The sequence below is a fragment of the Sminthopsis crassicaudata genome, chromosome 6 (genome assembly GCF_048593235.1).
Source record: "Sminthopsis crassicaudata isolate SCR6 chromosome 6, ASM4859323v1, whole genome shotgun sequence".
NCBI classification, from domain to species: Eukaryota; Metazoa; Chordata; class Mammalia; order Dasyuromorphia; family Dasyuridae; genus Sminthopsis; species Sminthopsis crassicaudata.
In genome coordinates, this window is record NC_133622.1 from 203,416,022 (window position 1) to 203,436,203 (window position 20,182).

Consider the following 20,182-nt stretch of genomic DNA (forward strand, 5'->3'; position numbering starts at 1 on the left):
ACTAATTCGTAACCTGTGGAAGCAGGTTGTCAAACACTGATTGAGGGGATCAAAACAGAGATTTGCCAATTGCCTGAAGTCCGAGGACACAAAGAGCCTAGAACAGTTTGGAGGACTGGTGATGTATTCCTGAGACCTTGACTAAATGCCTGGCTGAGCTTGTATCAAAAGTGACAGGATCCTGGCAATCAGAGGTCAGAGGATTCTGGCAGTCCGAGTCTACTCACAGCTTCCTCTGACTCTTTTGCATCTCATCTAGGCCAGTCAGGATAAATGTTCAGCATGACAATCTTAACATACAGCAAGAACCTCAGTTAGCACAGATTAATTTATCAGTAATGCTCTGTACTTCCTCTCCTACTCCAATGCTTAACTGTGCCATGGAGGTGACCCTGTAATCTTGAAGGTTATATTAATGGAGCATATTCTGTAACACATTCTACCAAGTTACAGACTGGAAAGGCTGAAAGTATAGAAGTCATGGTCAGCTGTGTCCTCCGAAGAGCCAATGGGCTAAATTCAGAGAGATTTATCCCCTTGTTTTAGCCTGCCTCCCGTGCATATTCCAATCTCTCTTTGCCCCCAATCTTTCTCCTATTCCCCTCCCATCTGGATATCAACCCTTCTTACTCATTCACAAAGAATTCTAAAGCTCTACACCAACCCCAGGCCACTCCTCCTTACTCAACCATGATAAACATCTGTCAAGGAAGTTGTAGGGGGCCTCCTACCCAGGGGAGAGATGGAATGGAATACCATCATTCCCTTCCTGGGAGGACTTTCCAGCACTTGTAAAACTCTTCTTCAAACAAAAGTCTTTTCAAATAGAGACAGATCAAAAATCATTGCAGATCTAGAGATTCTGCTATACTCTGAAGGAGAGGGAAACTTTTTCTCCTACCTGCTTTACTGGGAGAGGGGATTTGCCACTCCTATCATCTGTATCTTCAACCACATTCTCATCATTGACACCTTCCTCTTGTGGGAACCTTGTATACACCTGTATTTTGGTAGCCAGATCATCCTTTAGGTCCTCTAGGTCATCTTCATCACTTCCTGGCTGGTTTTTCCATTGCTTCATCAGCTCCAAAACATTTGTGGGTCTCACAGGAGTCAGTGTATTGCCCTAATATTAATAGTTAATATATAGTGCTTTAAAAGATGTTTAATGAAGCATACCTTATTTATCTTATTTTCATGTATACTATTTTCAGTCAGAACAACAATAAAACAGGCACTTTCAGAACTCACAGCCTTCACAACCATATTAAGCTAAAGCTGTAATAATTAAAGTTTGGAGGGCAACTGCAACATAAAGAGTTTAAACAACAAAGTAATAAAAACAAAATGGTAGAGAGGAAAAAAACCAACCCTGGTTTTCGAGGTAAAAAACCCTGACCTCCATATATATTCTGCTTTCCATTTTCTGGTGAGCATCTTTATTGAATGAAATTTCTGTTACTCTTTTCATAAGTAATGGAAAGAACATAATCAATCAGAACCAGCATGATAATTGCTTTTACCTCATTTTTTGTTTCAAAAAAATCAAACTTCAGAGGCCAAAGATTCACCAAAGGAGAGAGCACTCAAAAGAATGTGCTCTAGAATCTGAAAGCAATGGTTTCCCGAAGTTTCAAAGAATGGTGTCATCCTTAAGGCCTCCCAAGGTAAAAACTTTGAATTCACTTATGTGCCCTCTGGTTTGGTTGTTAATAAGTTACAATGCTCTATAGTCATAATTCATATATGAAAGTATTATTGCATCCTGAGTCTTTCCTTCAAAATTTAAGACTTGTAATTTTCACATGTAATTTGTGGAACTAAGTATATTTTTTGTTTAATACAAGACACTTATGTCACAAATAAAAGAGACTTAGCTAACATCTCAATTAACAATTTTTCTAATTATTTTCTATTTTTACAAAATCAACCTAATTTATCTTTTATCTTTAACATTTGCCATATATGTATACACATTTATTTACACAGATGCATACATATTTATTATGTATGTGTGTGTGTTGCTGTTCAATTGTTTCAGTCATGACTGAGGTTCAGTCTGCCTCTTTGTGACCCTATTTGGATTTTCTTGGAAAAAATAATAGAGTGGTTTTGCCATTTCCTTCTCTAGCTCATTTTACAGATAAGGAAGCTGAGGTAAAGAGAGTTATGTGACTTGTCTAGAGTCACAAAGTTAGTAGTAAGTATCTGAAGCCACATTTGAACTTAGGTCTTCAAGGTACTGGCAAGTCACTTAATCTCTGTCTGCTTCAGTTTCCTGATCTGTAAAATAAGGAAAGCATCTACCCTGGTTGTGAGGATAAAATGAAATAATATTTATAAAAATGTCATCTATTATTATTATTTACATAATTTCTCAATTTTTAAAGGTCTTTGTATGGAAAGACAGATTCCAAAGGTAAAATATTACTTAATCACTGGTTACACATTCAAAGAGTGAGTAGCTAGAAACAGAAAGAAATCCTTAAAAGCAATATATAAGGAATGGCAGAACCTTGTTGGAACCCAGGGCTTACCTTCTGGATTCAAAAATATATATACAATAGAGTTAAGTACAAAAGCAGAAAGTACAACACAAACCCAGCATATGTTTGAATATTTTGGTCACACCATCTTGATTCCTACCAAAAGGAATATGATCGTTCTAGTTCCTGAGGGAACAATCTCTGACCAAGAAGTGTCTGCTGGATATGAGCTGCCTATTCTGAATCTGCTAAGGATAAATTTCTAGGGATCTTCAGGAAGTCAGTTTGGCTCAAAGACCAATCTGGAATTGAGTCCTGAACCCAAATGGACTTCCAAAACCATCCTGAAGCATCATGAATTCCCTATTCCAAGAACTGAACCAATCTCCTCAGAGTATGTAAATGGGAGATAACTAAGGGTTGAACTAGATGCTTTGAGAATATTCAGAAAACAGATGCCCCAGTTCCAGCAAATTCATATCTATATTTGCTTATTTCATCACGGTTCCTTATGATGAACAAAATATTGAGTTTTTCTCCCAGAACTCGACCCTCATAGAAAATTTAAGATTGTGAATGTTTAGTACTATATAAAAATAACATAAGATCAAGGGATTTGAAGCTGGAAGTGAAGTTAGAGATCAGTCATGCTCTACTTTTTCTAGAAATGAGGAAAATTAAACCCTATGAGATGAAGATCTCATATAAACTAAATGGAAAAACTGGCATCTATACCCAGGTCCATGGACTATAAATCCATGGGTCATTCCACTATATTACACTGTCATTCAATCTATTATTGACATTAAAAGTTTCTCCCTCAAAATGAAGGGAAATGCTCTTTCTAGAGAAGACTCTTCAAGAAGATTCTTCTTTATGAGTTCTTCTTTATAATAATACTGGTTGTGTGACCCTGAGCAAATCACTTAACCCAGTTTCTTCATCTGTAAAATGAGCTGGAGAAGGAAATAGCCAACTCTCCAGTATCTTTGCCAAAAACACCCCAACTGGAGTCAAGGAGAGTGGGACATGACGGAAGTGAATGAACAACACTCTTAAACTTACAAATCTAGGACCAAGATCAGCGACAATTTAAAGAAAGATTTCAACTACCTGTATTTTGATATTTCACAGATATGTCATTTTTTCAATGTTGTTCCTTTTCCACCAGGGCGACCACACTCTAGATCTTTCTGAACATTTGTCTTGGGCTTTTTGGGAGGGGTTTTGTTTTGCTTTTGCTGACTTGTAAAATAGGGAGACTAATAGTACTCTCTCACAGAGTTAGGATTAAGTGATTTGCTGAGGGTCACACAGTTAGGAAGTATTAAGTGTGTCTGAGGCCAGATTTAAATTCGGGCCCTCAGACTGTAGGGCTGGTGCTCTATCCACAGTGCCATCTAGCCACCCCTAACCTTTATCATGAACATCCCTTTGGTGATGAGGCTCTCTGAACTTAGCTAGACTAATTCTCAAATCAGAGACATACAGATCTCTATCCTCCACCTTTTTTTAGTACCCACCCGAGCTTATAATCTGCTGGCACTCTGATATAAGTATCAGAGCATTAACAATACATTAGGAAAACTGCTAGAAGATGGTATTATGGACTCTTATTTCTTCAAAGTCAACATGGAGACTCAGGAGTCGATATCAAGATTTTTGCTTAGATGTACAGCCCCAACTTGAATCATGAAACACTTGTGTTGATAGTGGAAGTCAGGAAGGCATGGAATGCATTCAGTGTGATAATAACAATGAGATCAGGATCACTTGAGGAACAATTACAATAGCCTGAACAGTAGGGCACAGAGGGATTGCAAAGTACTTTTCCCCATAACAATATTGTGAGGTAGGTAGTATAAGTATTAATCTCCCTATTTTACAAAACAGGAAACTGAGAGCAAGAAAGGTCTGCCTCTGTGCACATAAGCATTGGAGCTGTTATTCGAACCCAGGACTTTGCTACTGACCAGAGGGTGATCTCTAATCATGTCACTCCTTTGTCCAAAATTCTTTTTATGCCCCCTTTTTGCCTATCAGGTAAACTTTAAATTCCTTTGTCTGACATTCAAGCCTTCCCTTCTTTTGCACACCTGGCCATTTTGGGTCTTATCTGAGAGCTCTACATACCCAAATTGTATTATTTGCTGTTCTACCTTGATGCTTACATGTTACCTATTCCTAGAGCATCTTTTCCTCCCTCCTTGATGTGTACAATTCCTGTGGCTAATAATGTGTTTGTCTTCATGATCCCATTTGGACTTTTCTTGACAAAGTACTAGAGTGGTTTGCCAATTCCTTCTCTACCTCACTTTATAGATAAGGAAACAGGGTAAAGTGACTTGTCCAAGGTCACACAGCTGGCAAGTGTCTGAGGTCTGGCCTGTCTCTAAGCCCAGTGCTCTATATTCTGCACAACCTCGCTGCCCCTAGCTGTCTGAACTCCTATTAATCCATCAACTCATGTTCTCTCCTCCAGGAAGCCTTCCTTGATTCCTGTAGTCTATTATAATCATACTTTTATCATTCTAAACCAGTCTCTGGTGTGCATTATTGTACATTGCATGTTAACTTTGCTTGCAACTAGACACTTCACTCTAGACTCTGAAGTCCAGGAAAGTGTTTAATCTAAACTACTGCCAAGCACAGTGATCCACAAACAAAGAATTCTTAATAACTATTAGGGTTTTTTCCATGGGTGGAAGAATTCACTGATTCAATGAACAGTCATTTAATCAAGTCCCTACTGTATCTGGCAGCACAAGGAACATAGAGATGAATGACAGGACTTCTGCTCTCAAGGAGCTCATAGTCGAACAGGAACAATAATCACAAAATACGTGAAAGGAGCCATATAAGAAGCTGAACCAGTTACCATAGGAATTTAAGGGCAGAAAAGATTGTCTGCTAAGGAAGATCAGGGAATACTTTGAGTCAAAAGCATCTGAACTGGTATAAAGGGATTGAAACAGAGAGATGGAGAGGAAACGGCCTGAGCAAAGGCAGAGGATAGGAAAAATTAGGGAGTGCTATGGAAGTAGCACTCACATTTACCTAGAGTATAGAAGGTAGTAGAGATATAACAACAAAAGTAGGAAGAGGCCAGAGAACAGACTTACAAATATCTGCCCCTGAGTTTGGATTCGATCCTATTGGAAATCAGGTGTCCTGGAAGGAGTAGGCTTTAGGAAGGTGAATCTGTTGGCAGAGTGCAGGAGAGATAAGGGAATCCGAGATGGAGATATATGGAAGTAGAGAGATCACTGAGGAGACTTGGAGCACTAAGGGTGGGGTAGTGATTAAAAAAACTGATTGTGAATGAGAACTAAGTTAGGGAAAATAAAGTGGTCCTGCCAGGGGGGGATCAACAGATTTGAAGGACAAGTCTTTCCTGAATTTGACCTTCACAAAGGTATGGAAGCTTTTTCCATGTTCTGTCACATTCATTTATATGCACACACACTTTGTATTATTTTCTTCAGACACCTTAGTCCGGATAACACATTACAAAATGCACAAAACATCAACCAAATGATGGAAATCTTTCATCTGATGGAACTCTTTGAAAGACGGTGCGGCATTTTGTGTGAGTTGTTACATCAGGGAAGGTTGGCTTTGGAGCAGGGAGCCTCTGAGAGGCCTGCCATGTTTGCTTTGGACTATTTCAAACAGAGACTCTGAAGTGTATGTCGCAGGGCTGTACACATTTAAGCAAAGGGTTTTGTCTTTTAGAAGTTTGTAAAGTGGCGATATTCTTCTAAAGTTCACACACTGAACTCCTGAGGGTAGTCTTGTTCAGTGCACGCTTCCTGGCACATTGTTCCCGCAGCAGATAATTCAAAGGAGCCCATAAAGGGAGAAAATGTTATAAAGGATCCAAAGATAGGCAACTTGGATAAATCATCCAAGCCCTCAACTGGATTATATTAATTAGTAATTTCCTTTAAATGATTCATCAGTAATCACTCGCATAGCCTGTGGGCCCAAGCCATGCATTGTCTTCAGCTGACAACAGAGAAATCTCTAGGCAAACCAGCTCAAAAGGAGTTTCACAGTTGGGATTTTGTCCAACTATAAGTGTGCTTAGCACAGTTATGACTGCTTGTTACCTCATTTGGACAATTATTTGGTGTCAAAACAGCTCAGTACAAAGCAAAAATTAAAGCTAACATTTTGGAAGCATTTTAAATTATTTTATGCACTCCCCATTTGATGTGCCTACACGGGGTACTGTGTCAGGCAATGGGATAACAAAGATAAAAATGACATATCCCTGCCATCAAGAAACTGGGAAAGAGTAGGGGGTTTTTTGAGGAGGAGGTACAGCGACAACATATATGCAGATAAATATACTGAAAAGCAGTGGTGTCAAATTCACATAGAAATGGGGACCATGAGAGTGTTCAGAAGGAGCTCTGTGGACTATATTAACTGAGTTTTAAAATGTAATATTATGTTTTATTTCATTTTAACTTATTTTGTTAATTTTTCCCAATTACATTTTAATCTGGTTCAGTCTACAGTTGGGAGTATTGTGGGTTGCATATAGTCTTCTGGCTGTATATCTGACATCTCTACTAAAAGTCTATTAGAATGTGACTTCCTTTAGAGAAGGGATGGTCTTTTGCCTTTCTTTGTATCTTTGTATCCCTAGCTCTTAGCATAGTGCCTGGCCCATTATCTATTAAATATTTACTGACTGGGGCAGCTGCGTGGCACAGTGGTAGAGCACTAGCCTGAAGTGAAGAAGACCTGAGTTCAAATATGGTTTCAGACACTTCCTGGCTGTGTGATCCTGGGCAAGTCACTCAGTCCCAATTACCTCAGCAAAAAAAAAAAAGAAGAAGAAGAAGAAGAAGAAGAGAAATGACTGAGGCAATTGTGGTTAAGTGACTTGCCCAGGGTCACACAGCTAGGAACTGTTAAGTGTCTCAGTCCAGATTTGAACTCAGGCCCTGATTTCAGGGCTGCTTGTTAGTTTGAATTAATTATCTCAATAAAATTTTGGAAAACAAAACCATATGGCTGATTTAGTAAAAGAGTATATGATAAATGAGTAAGAACAAAAAAAATACTATAACTCACTGTTATCCACCGGTTATCAAGCAGTTCTTTAGCTGTTATTCTGTGGGCAGGATCTACTTTCAGAAGCTGTTTCAAGACATATTTAGCTGCAGGAAAAGAAAAGTCCCTGAAAATTCTCATTTCTCTTTAACAACAATGAATGGTACTCACCCCAGACTTTACCTTTGGCCATGTCTGCCAGGCACAAGGGGGAGAAGAGACTTAGTAACTATATAATAAATATTTTAATTATTGTATAGAAAGTCTGACTATATTTTGTAGATGGTTAAGAGAATTTTCTCAACCTCTCATGAGGTTTGATTTTCTTTTTGCCTGCATTCTTCAACTTCATGGTTCATACAGTATGCATTACCTAGATTAGATATTAGAGTAATCCCTGAATATAGGAGCTGTTCTGGCCTTAATTACCCTTAATAGGTAGCCTATCCCTTAAAGCCCCATCTATCTCTTGCTTTCAGCTGCCTTGTTTCATCATAGAAAGTCGAAATGTTTGAAAGAAGGGGGTAAAATATTAGCTCTTTAGAGCTAAGAGTCATCAAGCACTTGACTCCCATGAGGACCACACACACCATGGATGTACTCATCCCCTACCCAATGAGAATTAGGACATAAGGCCTTTTCAAATTTCTGGCTTCCTTAGCGAAACTCTAGGGCTCTTCTCAAGAGAGATTTTAGAGAAAAGAAATGAACCTCAAACAAAGAAATAGTTTAATGAGCAACAGACCAATCAAGAGGTCTGCTTTGTTTGGTGACTATCATCAGAACAGAAGTGGAATGATTGTATCTGGCTGACCCTGGATAAGGGTGCTGTGGCTATCTTGCTGGGTCTCAGAATCAAGGTAGTAATTTCTCAGCAATAATTCTCTTTTTTTCTTATGCTGGGGCAATTGGGGTTAAGTGACTTGCCCAGGGTCACACAGCTAGGAAGTGTTAAGTGTCTGAGATCAGATTTGAACTCGGGTCCTCCTGACTTCAGGGCTGGTGCTCTATCCACTGCGCCACCTAGCTGCCCCATGTTCCTTCTTGCTCTGCTCTCTAGATCTTTCCAACCTTACTGTATGAAATGGTTCAATTTGGATCTTGTGCTTTTAGCTTTGGTCAGCTGGTTAGATCATGCATGTTCAAAGTTATTCCACAGCATAAAAAAATCTCAACTTCCCTTGATTAAAAAGCTTTCCTGTAGTAGATATAATAACTAAAGAGATGTTTAAAATACTGCCATTGTTTCTAAATATTTTTAAACATTGTCTCTAATTTGCTTTAATTGGAAATTAAAAAAAAAACTATTCTTACCAGGGTCACTTGTAGACTCCCAGATGCTATTTTCAAAGCGTAGTTGCCCTTTTCTTATTAATTCAAAAAGTTTCTCTTCTGAGTTTGCAAAGAAAGGAGGTTCCCCACATAATCTACCAAAAAAGCAACATTTTATTTAGATATCCAAAACCTCAAGGTAAAGTTGGCGATAATCATGACTTACATTTTTATGACACTCTAAAGACACTTTTGCAAAGTGGTTCACAGCAAGCCTATGAAAGAGATTCTTTCAGATATTCCCATTTTACAGATGAGGACACTGAACTTCATAAATGTTAAGCAAAACTGTCAATGGTCACACTGTTAAATGCCAGAGCTGGGACTTAAGTCCAGGTCTTCTGATCTGTCCAATACCACTCCTCCTGGTACAAGTTGTACCATTTCAATCTAATATTCCTTTTACAGAGAGGCAGCCTGGGCTCAATCTTAACTGCTGGATCATGAGCTTCTCTCTTCTTCTGACATAGGTACTATGTCATAGTCTGTCATGGTACTGAGTGCCATAGCCTCAGACCTTTCTCTGGAAAGATGGAATGGGATGGGGAAGAGGGAGATGGGAACAAAGGCATACCACAAATGCCCCTTCATTCCTCTCCTGGCCATGCGTCTCCTGACTCTTTAGACATTGCCTCCATAATTCTACTGCTTCTCCCCTCCACTCCTCAACCCTACTTCTCTCCACATTGCTGGGCTACTTTCTGCCAATGGTGAGTTCCTTCTAAGAACTCTGTTTTGGGGAGAAGGCCAGGCCCAGCATGCTTCATTGTGCTTCCTTTCCTGCTTTTAGGACCAGCAAAGGAATTGCCACCTTACATCTCTTCCTCCAGTGATATCTGTCCTCCTCCAATACCTTATGGTGGTGCAAAGGTGTCCCTACACACACAAAGGTGCTTCTGGAACTAAACAAGTTTAGTTTCAACAAATTTCATTTAGGTAGAGGCTGTCTCTGCAGTCAGATGATTGAATTCAAAGAGGATCAATCATCAGCAGAATCTTGAATCCAGGTAATTTTTCTTTTTTTAGCCATGACAATCTGAGACTATCTCCTAAGGTTTGGGAGGGGTTGTGATCCTCGTTAATGGAGAGTTAACAGCTCCTTGAGACTGAATTTAACACAGATTTAGAATTATTAACACCAAGAAAGAAAAAGTCTGGTTAAATGTAAAAGTATCCATTCATGGTTCTGCCTAATTAATAATGGCTTCCCAATGGAATCCAGGATATTTAATCTGTGAAGCTGATCTTGTTGAGAGCACCTATGCTTTGCTCCCCACACATGCCATTATTGGGCCGGGAGCCTTGGAACTGACTCTGGGTGGCAATTCTTATATTTTCAGTCTTCTATTTTACTGTTGATGGAATTAAACCAGCATTACCATAATAGATGATCTGTTTATTGATGTGTGTTGCTAGTACAATTGTCTCTAAGCCTTTTAATCCTAAAGAAATTAGTTAAATCTTTAAAGTCTTAATCTGGTCATAACTTGCTCAACATTCCCTATCTTTCTGTTCCTGCGTCCAAGGAAACCTTAGACACACTTTCTGAGCGAGTACCAACTTGAGCTATATTTGGGATGACGATGATGATAATAACTTTCTCAGAAATAAATGACTTTCATTCCTGTGGTCTAGTGCAAGCTGAACTGGACTGCTGCAGGAAAAAAAAAATAATGAAACTTGTTCACATACCAAAGGTTTCTGTTAAGAGATAAGCATCTAGCAAATTGTTTTGTATACATATATCCTAATATCCCCATGGTTTATTTCTCCAACTTATCCCAACCATCCCATCATCCTTTCCATTGCTAGAAGGAATAAAAAGAAAGGTTTTATGGGAAATCACTATCTATTGCACCAAGTACTGGCCATCTTAAGGTCTGGTTCATTGAGCTTGCTACCAACCTATGATACCAAATCAGCTGATCACTCAGGTGCTCCAGCATAGCTGGATAGCATATAATTGTAGCTTAAGGGCTAAATGTTTAAAGTTCAGATTTCTTTTTTGGTTTCTGAAATTTAACCTACGCAAAAGGGTATCTAATGGTTGGTCAATCAAAGAACATGACTTTTTATGTCAACAATTTTCTGCACCTACAAAAAATGAAGTTTCAGAACTGAGAAATGTCTTTAAAAATCTTTCCATTATTTTCTATTGCATTAATCTAAGTTAAAATAGCCAAGAAAGAGTACACATAGAGAATATTTACTACTCTGAATTCTACCCTGAAGAAAGGATGATGACTTGCCCTGCTAAGCAAAGGGAGCATTAGGGTAACCATACCAAAAAAAGTATCCCCTCTGGAAAAGATAGTTAATACATATAAATACAAGCTAGAATGGCTCATCAATTATTAATACATTAACTTTGTAAACAAACATATGTGCAAAAGTACATATAATTTTATTATGATGCTATGTAGCCATTATCTGAAGTTGAGAAAGGGGAAAGCTAACTCTCTCTTACACCCTCTTTTCCTCCTTCTCTTCCCTCCTCCCTCCTTTCACAGGAAACAGGTGCATTACTAAATTGACTAATGAAACTCTTTGCTATACTAATAGAATTATACAGTTGTGCAAAATGAAGGGGGGATGGTAATTATGGCACTGAGTATTCTCTCGTCAGAATACATCTAAAGAACTATGTCCAATTATGGGTACTACAATTCAGTTATAGATATTTAAAACTCAAAAACCTTCACTTGATCCTACCATCTCTTCAAATCATTCCTAATATCCTCTATCTTTTTTTTTCCTCTTCTATAGCCAAATCCTAGAAATAAAATTGTCTCCTTACCTCTACTTTCTCATTTTCCTAATGATTTCTTATAATTTTGAATCTCTTGTAATCTGTCTTGTGACCCTACTTGAAATGACTCTCTCTTCATTACTAGATCCAATAGCCTTTTCTTTGTTCCTTTCTTGAACCCTCTGAAGCATTTGATACTGTTTACTTCCTTCTTCTGAATCGATTCTATTATTTGTTTTTCTTGATACTTAATGATTTCTCCCTACTGGTCTGATTGATTATTGTCAGTCACCTCTGTAGGTGATAAGAATTCTTCATCTGCTCTCAACAGGAGAGCATAACCCAAAGCGCTTTTGTCTCTGTTGCTCTCTCTCTCTCTCTCTCTCTCTCTCTCTCTCTCTCTCTCTCTCTCTCTCTCTCTCTCTTCTCTCTCTCTCTCTCTCTCTCTCTCTTTCTCTCTCTCTCTCTCTCCTCTCTCTCTCTCTCTCTCTCTCTCTCTCCTTCTCTCTCTCTCTTTCTCTCTCCTTCTCTCTCTCTCCCCTTTTTCTCCCCCCCTCCTCTCTCTCTCCCTCCCTCTTTCTGTTTCTCTGTCTCTGTCTCTATATCTGTCTCTTTCTCTCTCAGTCTCTCTTTTCCTGTGGGTGTCTCTCTATATCTTTCTGACTATCTTTGTGGGACTATCCTGAATTAAATTTTATTTTTTGTATGTATAGTTCTACATGTGCTTATACACATATATAAGTATGGAAAGAAAGAAAGAAAGAAAGAAAGAAAGAAAGAAAGAAAGAAAGAAAGAAAGAAAGAAAGAAAGAAAGAAAGAAAGAAAGAAAGAAAGAAAGAAAGAAAGAAAGAAAGAAAGAAAGAAAGAAAGAAAGAAAGAAAGAAAGAAAGAAAGAAAGAAAGAAAGAAAGAAAGAAAGAAAGAAAGAAAGAAAGAAAGGAAGGAAGGAAGGAAGGAAGGAAGGAAGGAAGGAAGGAAGGAAGGAAAGAAAGAAAGAAAGAAAGAAAGAAAGAAAGAAAGAAAGAAAGAAAGAAAGAAAGAAAGAAAGAAAGAAAGAAAGAAAGAAAGAAAGAAAGAAAGAAAGAAAGAAAGAAAGAAAGAAAGAAAGAAAGAAAGAAAGAAAGAAAGAAAGAAAGAAAGAAAGAAAGAAAGGAAGGAAGGAAGGAAGAAAGGAAGAAAGAAGGGAGGGAGGGAGGGAGGGAGGGAGGGAAGGAAGGAAGGAAGGAAGGAAGAAAGAATGGAAGGAAGAAAAGAATGGAAGGAAGGGAGAGGGAGGGAGGAAGGAAGGGAGAGGGAGGGAGGGAAAGAAGGAGAGGGAGGGAAGAAAAGGAAAGGAAAGAAAGGGAGAAAGGGAGAAGGAAAGGAAAGGAAAGGGAAGGGAAGGGAAGGGAAAGGGAAAGGGAAAGGGAAAGGGAAAGGGAAAGGGAAAGGGAAAGGGAAAGGGAAGGGAAAGGGAAAGGGAAAGGGAAAGGGAAAGGGAAGGGAAAGGGAAGGGAAAGGGAAAGGGAAAGGGAAAGGGAAAGGGAAAGGGGAAAGGAAAGGGGAAAAGGAAAGGGAAGGGAAAGGGAAAGGGGAAAGGGAAGGGAAAGGGGAAAGGGAAAGGAAAGGGAAAGGGAAAAGGAAAGGAAAGGGAGAAGGGAAAGGGAAGGGAAAGGGAAAGGGGAAAGGGAAAGGGAAAGGAAAGGAGAGAGAAAGGGAGAAAAAGAGAGATAATTAAAAAAGAGGGAAGAAGTGAGGAGGAGGAAGCAAAAGAAAGATAGAATTTACTTATCTATGACCATGTTGAAGGCAAGGACTCTCTCACTTTGAGATTCATATCCCAAGTACTTTGCCCAGGGCCAACAGTGCCTCTAATGTGATAGGTTTGTAATAAATATCTATTGACTGATTGAACAACTGTAAAAATAGAAACATATCCAATAAGAATGCTGGGAAGGGGAATAAAACTGAATTAAGACACAAAAAATTTTAAGGAAAAAAAAATTAATGCTAAAGGGAACCAAGACCATATCATATAAAGAACTACACAAGTTTAGCCTGAAGAAAAGCAGATTTAAGAATGATAGAATCTATCAAGTAGAAGAGAAGAAATTGATATATTCTGCTTGTTCCTGAAGTAGAACTAGGAGAGCAATGGGCAGACATTATGGAGAGGCATTTGTAAGATCATGGGTTTAGGGATGGCAGGAACCTTAGATAACATCGAGTCTAATGATGATCCCATTATCCTGTGAACACCTTCATTTTGCCTTTGTGGCCCAGAAAGAAGTAACTAATACAAGTTTCCAAAGAAGTTAAAGATAAGGGTGAAATTTTTATCCAGGCCCTCTGACTCCAAATTCTTTCCACCATCCTGAGTTAATTTTATCGGCTTCCTTCTACTGACTGGATGTGAGGGAGACTTTCTTAATAATTAAATATTATCTAAATAAGCACCTAATTAGGACCATCCAAAAGTGGAATAGGCTATCTTTGGGGAGAGTTCTCCTTCATAGAGATATTCAAGCAGAGGCTAGATGATTTCTGTCAGGAGGAAATGAACTGGATGACTTTTAAGGTCCCTTCCCTCTCTGGGATTCACATTCTCAGAGATATAAAAGTCAAGATTCTCCTATGCATACATGCATACATACATGCAGAACATTTTACATTCTTATAGAAGGAGGAAGTCACAAATTATTCAAGCTGCACACACCACAGATCTCAAAATCATACAATTCAAGTGACACAATGTATATGATCTCATTGTATACGATCATTGGACAATTATTATACGGGGAGCATATACACTGATGAAAAGCAGAGCTGAGCAATTAGGTCATAAAGTCTGTTTCTCTTCTTTTCCTGAGGATATGGCCCATTCTCTAGGCCAATATTCTTTGCTTTTTGAAAGAAATCCCAATAAGATTCTTTAACCACATAGATCCTTAGAACATTTAAAATGGTAATACGCGGGGATCTATTGTTTCATAGGTGTGAATGGAATCTGTATATACAGAAGTCTTTGTGGCCTCCAATGGATCAGAAACTCCTGACAATGTGCTTTAATACACCTAGCTAGAATGGTTCTTAGATGACAGATATACTGCCTATCATCAAGTATGTGTATCTACGTATGTGTACATATAAATATGCATTCATACACAAATATATTTAGATGGCTATAGATATATATCTAGAGCTTTTTTCTATTTGGTAGAACCTAGCAGAGATTTTGTTCCACTGGCATAGCCTTCAAAAGTCTTCAATGTTTCTACAGTTATCTGCAAGTCAAGATAAATAAAGATCAAAGGAGACATAGTTGATATGATTTTTTAAGTCATTAATTTTGAATTTGATCATTCTCCTCCCTCCCCCAAATAAAGGAACCTCTTAAAAAATAAAGCCTCTCAATTCTGCAGGGCAAAAGTCCAACTTTCCTACAATGATTGGAACACTACAAATTTACTAAATTTGTCCTACATGTACACACCTGGGTTCACATGCCCACACAGATACACACTCAGGATCTGAAAGTGACAGAGTCCCAGAAGAAAGATCATTGGTTCCCAATTCCTAGTCTACCTCTGATGCTTACTACCTGCATCAATTAGACCAGAAAGCCTGTGAGGTCTCTTCAGTCTCTAGAACTACACTTATACCTATGTACCAAGAAAGCACATTGAATATGCTTTTTAATATGCTCTTTTTAAGGAGAATATAATTTAAATTCTAAAAGACAAAGACTTGTTTAAGGCTTTTAACATTCTCGACATGTTACATGTTATTAAGGAAGCACAGAATGTCAGAAAGGGCAGCAGGGTGGCACAATGGGTAGAGTGCTAGGTCTGGAGTCAGGAAGAACTTAGGTCAAATCCTCTTTCAGACACTTACCAGCTGTGTGATCCTGGGCAAGTCACTTCACCGTATTTGCCTTAGATTCCTCATGTATAAAATGAGCCAGAAAAGGAAATGGTCAACTAATCTAGTATCTTTGCCAGGAAAACCCCAAATGGGGTCATTAAGAGTTAGATATGAGTGAAATGACTGAACAATAACAACCAAGTCAGAAATGGGATACTTCTTAAAGGGCATCAAGTTCTTTTTTATTTTATAAACATAAAATTTGAGATCCAAGAGAAGTGACTTGGCTGGGGTCATATAACTGACTAATGAGAGAGGAAGGATTATGTCTGGAACATCCTGACCCCAAGCTCTCCACTTTGCCTATTTTACTACTCAGCTTCTCTCTTCCCTAAGTCAGAATCTCAAAGTCCACAAAGGATTTCTATAACAAGAGGATGCTTAGTTCTCCAAGGCATCAACAGGATGGATAACAATAATCACATTTTTATATCACATTACAGTTATTTATCAAACATTTTAAATTCATGAACTCTTTGAAGCTTGGTGATAGAAGGTTAATGAAGGCAGGGTGGTCAGACCTTTGACCAGGTGAAATGCCATACTTCCTCCTCACAGTGGTACAGAGATTGTGGCTTTCATGCATCATGTAACTCCTGGAGGTTGGAAGAAAAAAGATGGACTCCAGAAGCTGGAAAGGGAGCAAGGACTGGTGAAAATTGAAGGAAGCAGAGATAAGATGAATCGTTACATCCCCTAGTAGAGTCTGTGTCCCTTTAAAAGTTGGGGGAAGTGGAACTTAGGCCTGAAGGAAGAAGAAGGGCCTGGGAAAGGGTGAGGAAATAAGGTTGGACCAGCAATGGTTGGAGGACGAAGAAGAAGAGATGGGCTATCTCCTCTCTCTGATTTAACCAAACTGGTTTAACAAACAGTTAAGTCTCATCATGGCTTGTAAGCTGGACCAGGGAGCCCTGAGAAAGAGTAAGGAAGAGAGATTTAGCATCTTTGGATATTGGATTGTCCTCTATATAGTTACAGATCACCGCCACCCTATTGTCTTCTGTGCCAACCTATTCTCAAGAAGAGTTTTTGTCCCAGGTGAAAAATTCCTAGTTATAGTTATACTTACAACTCTCTAAGTTAGGCTATGTATGAATCATTTCACTCATTCTAAGGATGACCAGGATGGAGTCCAGATTCAATCCTAGGGCTTTCTACTCCAAATCTAATACCCTTTCCTACATGCCATCCTTTTCATGCTTCCTTCAGTTTTAGCCTTTGCAAGGTATCCTAGATCTTTAGGAACTCAACAAGGCAGAACAGCAATCCCTCATTTTCTAATGCACTCTTCAGAAGTCACCAAAAATGGCCTGAATTGGTACGGCAGAGGTTATTAATTCTATCTCTACTTCATTTATGAATGTCATACTTTCTATGGCAATTCAATAAGCATTTAGAAAAAACCTGCTATATGCCATATATTGTACTAGACACTGGCGATACAGAGACAGAAACAAAGTTATCTCTGCTCTCAAGGAGTTTACATTCTATTGAGTGAAACAACTTAGCCATATCAAGTAAATACACACTCAAAACTGGGGGGGAACCAGAAAAGGCTTTGGAGAGGTGATGGCACTTAGTGAACTTTGAAGAGAAGAATGGAAAGGTAAGAGAGGGAGCACAGGGGCAAAGAGAGGGGCTTTTACTTTACTCTCGGCATGAGCGACTCCATATTTTAAAAGGATTCCTTTATGGCATAAAATAAAGTCATATCCATTCTCCTGGGTTTGAATTTTACATTCGCTGTAAATGCTTACAGAATTTTATATAATATGTTCTTATCATTACCAATGTCCTTATCACTGCAATGAACAAGTTTCTAAAAAGTTGAAAAATCATATCTGAGAACTGTGTATTCTGTCTTTATCTCTCTTATATGGGACACGTCATCATGTATTTTTGTAACAATTTAAGATTCCCCCCTTGTCTCTCTCCCTCTCTGTGTGTCTTGCTCTCTGTGCTTCTGTCTCTCTATGTCTCTGTATCTCTCTTTTTCTGTCTCTGTTATCTCTTTTTCTCTTTCTTTGTCTCTATCTGCCTATCTCTGTTTCTCTTCTTTCTTTCTCTCTCTCTCCTCCCTCCTTCTCCCCCTCCCTCCTTCTCTCTCCCTCCTTTCTCTCTCTTCCCTCCTCTCCCTCCCTCCCTTCCTCTTTCCCATCTCTCTCTCTCTCTCTCTCTCTCTCTCTCTCTCTCTCTCTCTCTCTCTCTCTCTCTCTCTCTCTCTGTCTCTCTGTGTCTCTCTCTCTGTCTCTCTGTCTCTCTTCTCTCTCTCTCTCTGTCTCTCTCTGTGTGTCTCTCTGTCTCTCTCTCTCTCTGTCTCTCTGTGTCTCTGTGTCTCTGTCTCTCTCTCTCTCTCTCTGTCTCTCTCTGTGTGTCTCTCTGTCTCTCTCTCTTTCTCTCTGTCTCTCTCTCTTTCTCTCTGTCTCTCTCTCTGTCTCTCTCTGTCTCTCTGTCTCTCTGTCTCTCTCTCTCTGTCTCTCTCTCTCTCTCTGTCTCTCTCTCTCTCTCTCTCTCTCTCTCTCTCTCTCTCTCTCTCTCTCTCTCTCTCTCTCCACATGCATATGGGTTAGAAATAGTTTATAATCAGAGATCATTTATTTATAGTGGAAACTTAGTGAGTGAAAGTCTTTCCTATGGTTTATATAATAACACAAATAAAGTTTCTATCTGACTTGTGTCTTAAAAATTATGAGCTATTTTTTTTCATCCAAGATAATGAAACATTCCAAGCATGGAAGCACCCAATCCAAGGCATTTACTGAGTACTAGGAAGAGGCAGGAGATATAGAGACAGGAGATGGGGTGCTGTGTACAATATCTTCACGTAGATTAGTTTAGCTGGGAAAAACATGCACAAGGGATACTAATATAAAATCAGACTGGAAAGATAAGTTCGTGTCTCCTTGTGAAGGACTTTAAACAACAAAAGACACCTCCTATATATTTTTTCTAAAGGTAACCCAGGATTACTAAAGTTTCCCGAATAGGGCAGTGGCTTAGTCAGACCTGTGCATTAAGGGACATCAGTTTGGCAGCTGAGTGGAAGAGAGATTAGAAGAGAGAAAAGACTGGATCCAAGGAAACCAACTGACAGGTTGCTTCTGCAATAATTCAAGTAAAAGTCAGTAAGACACTGAACTAGGGTGACTGGTTACAAATGTAGAAAAGAGGGTTAGAAGTGAGAGTTGCTATAGAACCGACTTTTCAGATGGTTGGATGGGGAGAGAATATAACAATAACAACAACAATAAACATTTATACAGCTCTTTAAGGTTTGTAAAATACTTTAGAAATATCTCATCTGATCCTCACAAAAATCCTGGGAGGTAAATGCTATTATTATCTCTGTCCACAGATAAGGAAACTGAGGCAGATATAAGGTCAAATGATTTGCATAGGATAACACAGCTACACAAAGTCTGAGGTGATATTTGAACTCATGTCTTTTTGACTACAAGTCCAGTTCTTCATCCTTTGTGCCATCTAGCTACTTCTAGATAAGTAAAAGAAGATACCTAGATTTGGAATCTGGGTGATTAGGAAAATGATAGTGTTCTTGAAAGAAATAGGCAAGTCAATGTTTAGGTTGTGAGAAAGATAATGAGTTCTGTTTTAGGTTTTTTGAGTTTAAGATGCCTATGGGACATTTAGGTGGAGATGTCTAGATGACCCCTGGCAATCTGGAGTAAAATGAGAACTAGAATATGTAGATTTAAGATTAGGATTTAGGATTTAGGATTCTTTGCCTATGGAATTGATGAAGTTCCCAAGTAAAAAAATATGTGACAAGAGAACTAGGTCCCAGAATAGAGCCCTCTTACCACAACACCAAAGGATTGTGATATGGGTGATGATCAAACATAGTATACTTAAAAGTATGAGGCAGATCCTTCCAGGGTAAGGAAAGAATTAGGAGAGAGCAATGCCATGAAAATCCAGGGAGAAGAAAGTATCCAAGAAGAGGTAGGACTGCAAAGGTCAAGAAGAATGAGAACTGGGGAAAGGCCATTGAATGCAACAATTAAGAAATCATTGGCAATAGGGAGGATTGTGGCCAGTAGAATGTTGGGATTGGAAGTCAGATAGCAAAAAGGTGAGAAGTATAAGGAAAAGGGAATGGAGAGGGTTTGTTTTTTTCTTTTCCTTTGGTTTTGTTTTTGTTTTTGTTTTGTTTTTTAAATTTTATTAGAAATGTGGCTGCAAAAGTCAGGGGAGAATGGAACAATAGTTTGAGGAGCTGTAGAGTCAAGATTGAGCCAAGGCTAGGGGAAATGGCTCTTTTACCCTTCCCATATCTGGTGTTCAAAACTACATCAATCAATATAAAAGGGCTAAAAGTAATTAAAGCATACTAGGATTTAGAATCAGAAGACCAAGGCTTAAATACCACTTCTGCAACTTAGTTTATATTGGGCAACTTACAACCTGACTATGAGTCTTAATTTCCTCAAATAAAATTTAGGGAACTCATTTCTCTAAGATCTCTTCCCCCTCTGATTCCTATGATATTTCCATCACATACATAATTTAAAACAATGCATTTATAATACACATAACTGATGACTGATAAAATACACTGTCAATTATTTTAAGATAGTTTTCCAGATTGTGGCTAAACTAATCTTTTAATAAATACTTGTTTGTC

At 38.6% G+C, this 20,182-nt stretch overlaps 1 protein-coding gene across 12 annotated transcripts in view; it reads right to left on the reverse strand.

The window, feature by feature from the left end:
- The window catches only part of STK33 (serine/threonine kinase 33), a 264,638-nt gene that overhangs the window by 19,725 nt on the left and 224,731 nt on the right, over nucleotides 1–20,182 (reverse strand). For all 12 annotated transcript variants that reach the window (XM_074275720.1, XM_074275726.1, XM_074275721.1 and 9 more), the window contains 3 exons: nucleotides 8,868–8,980; nucleotides 7,575–7,660; nucleotides 902–1,126 (listed from right to left, as the gene is read on the reverse strand). In XM_074275720.1, coding sequence (XP_074131821.1) covers nucleotides 902–1,126; nucleotides 7,575–7,660; nucleotides 8,868–8,980 — 424 coding nt within the window. The remainder of the gene's footprint in view (nucleotides 1–901; nucleotides 1,127–7,574; nucleotides 7,661–8,867; nucleotides 8,981–20,182) is intronic.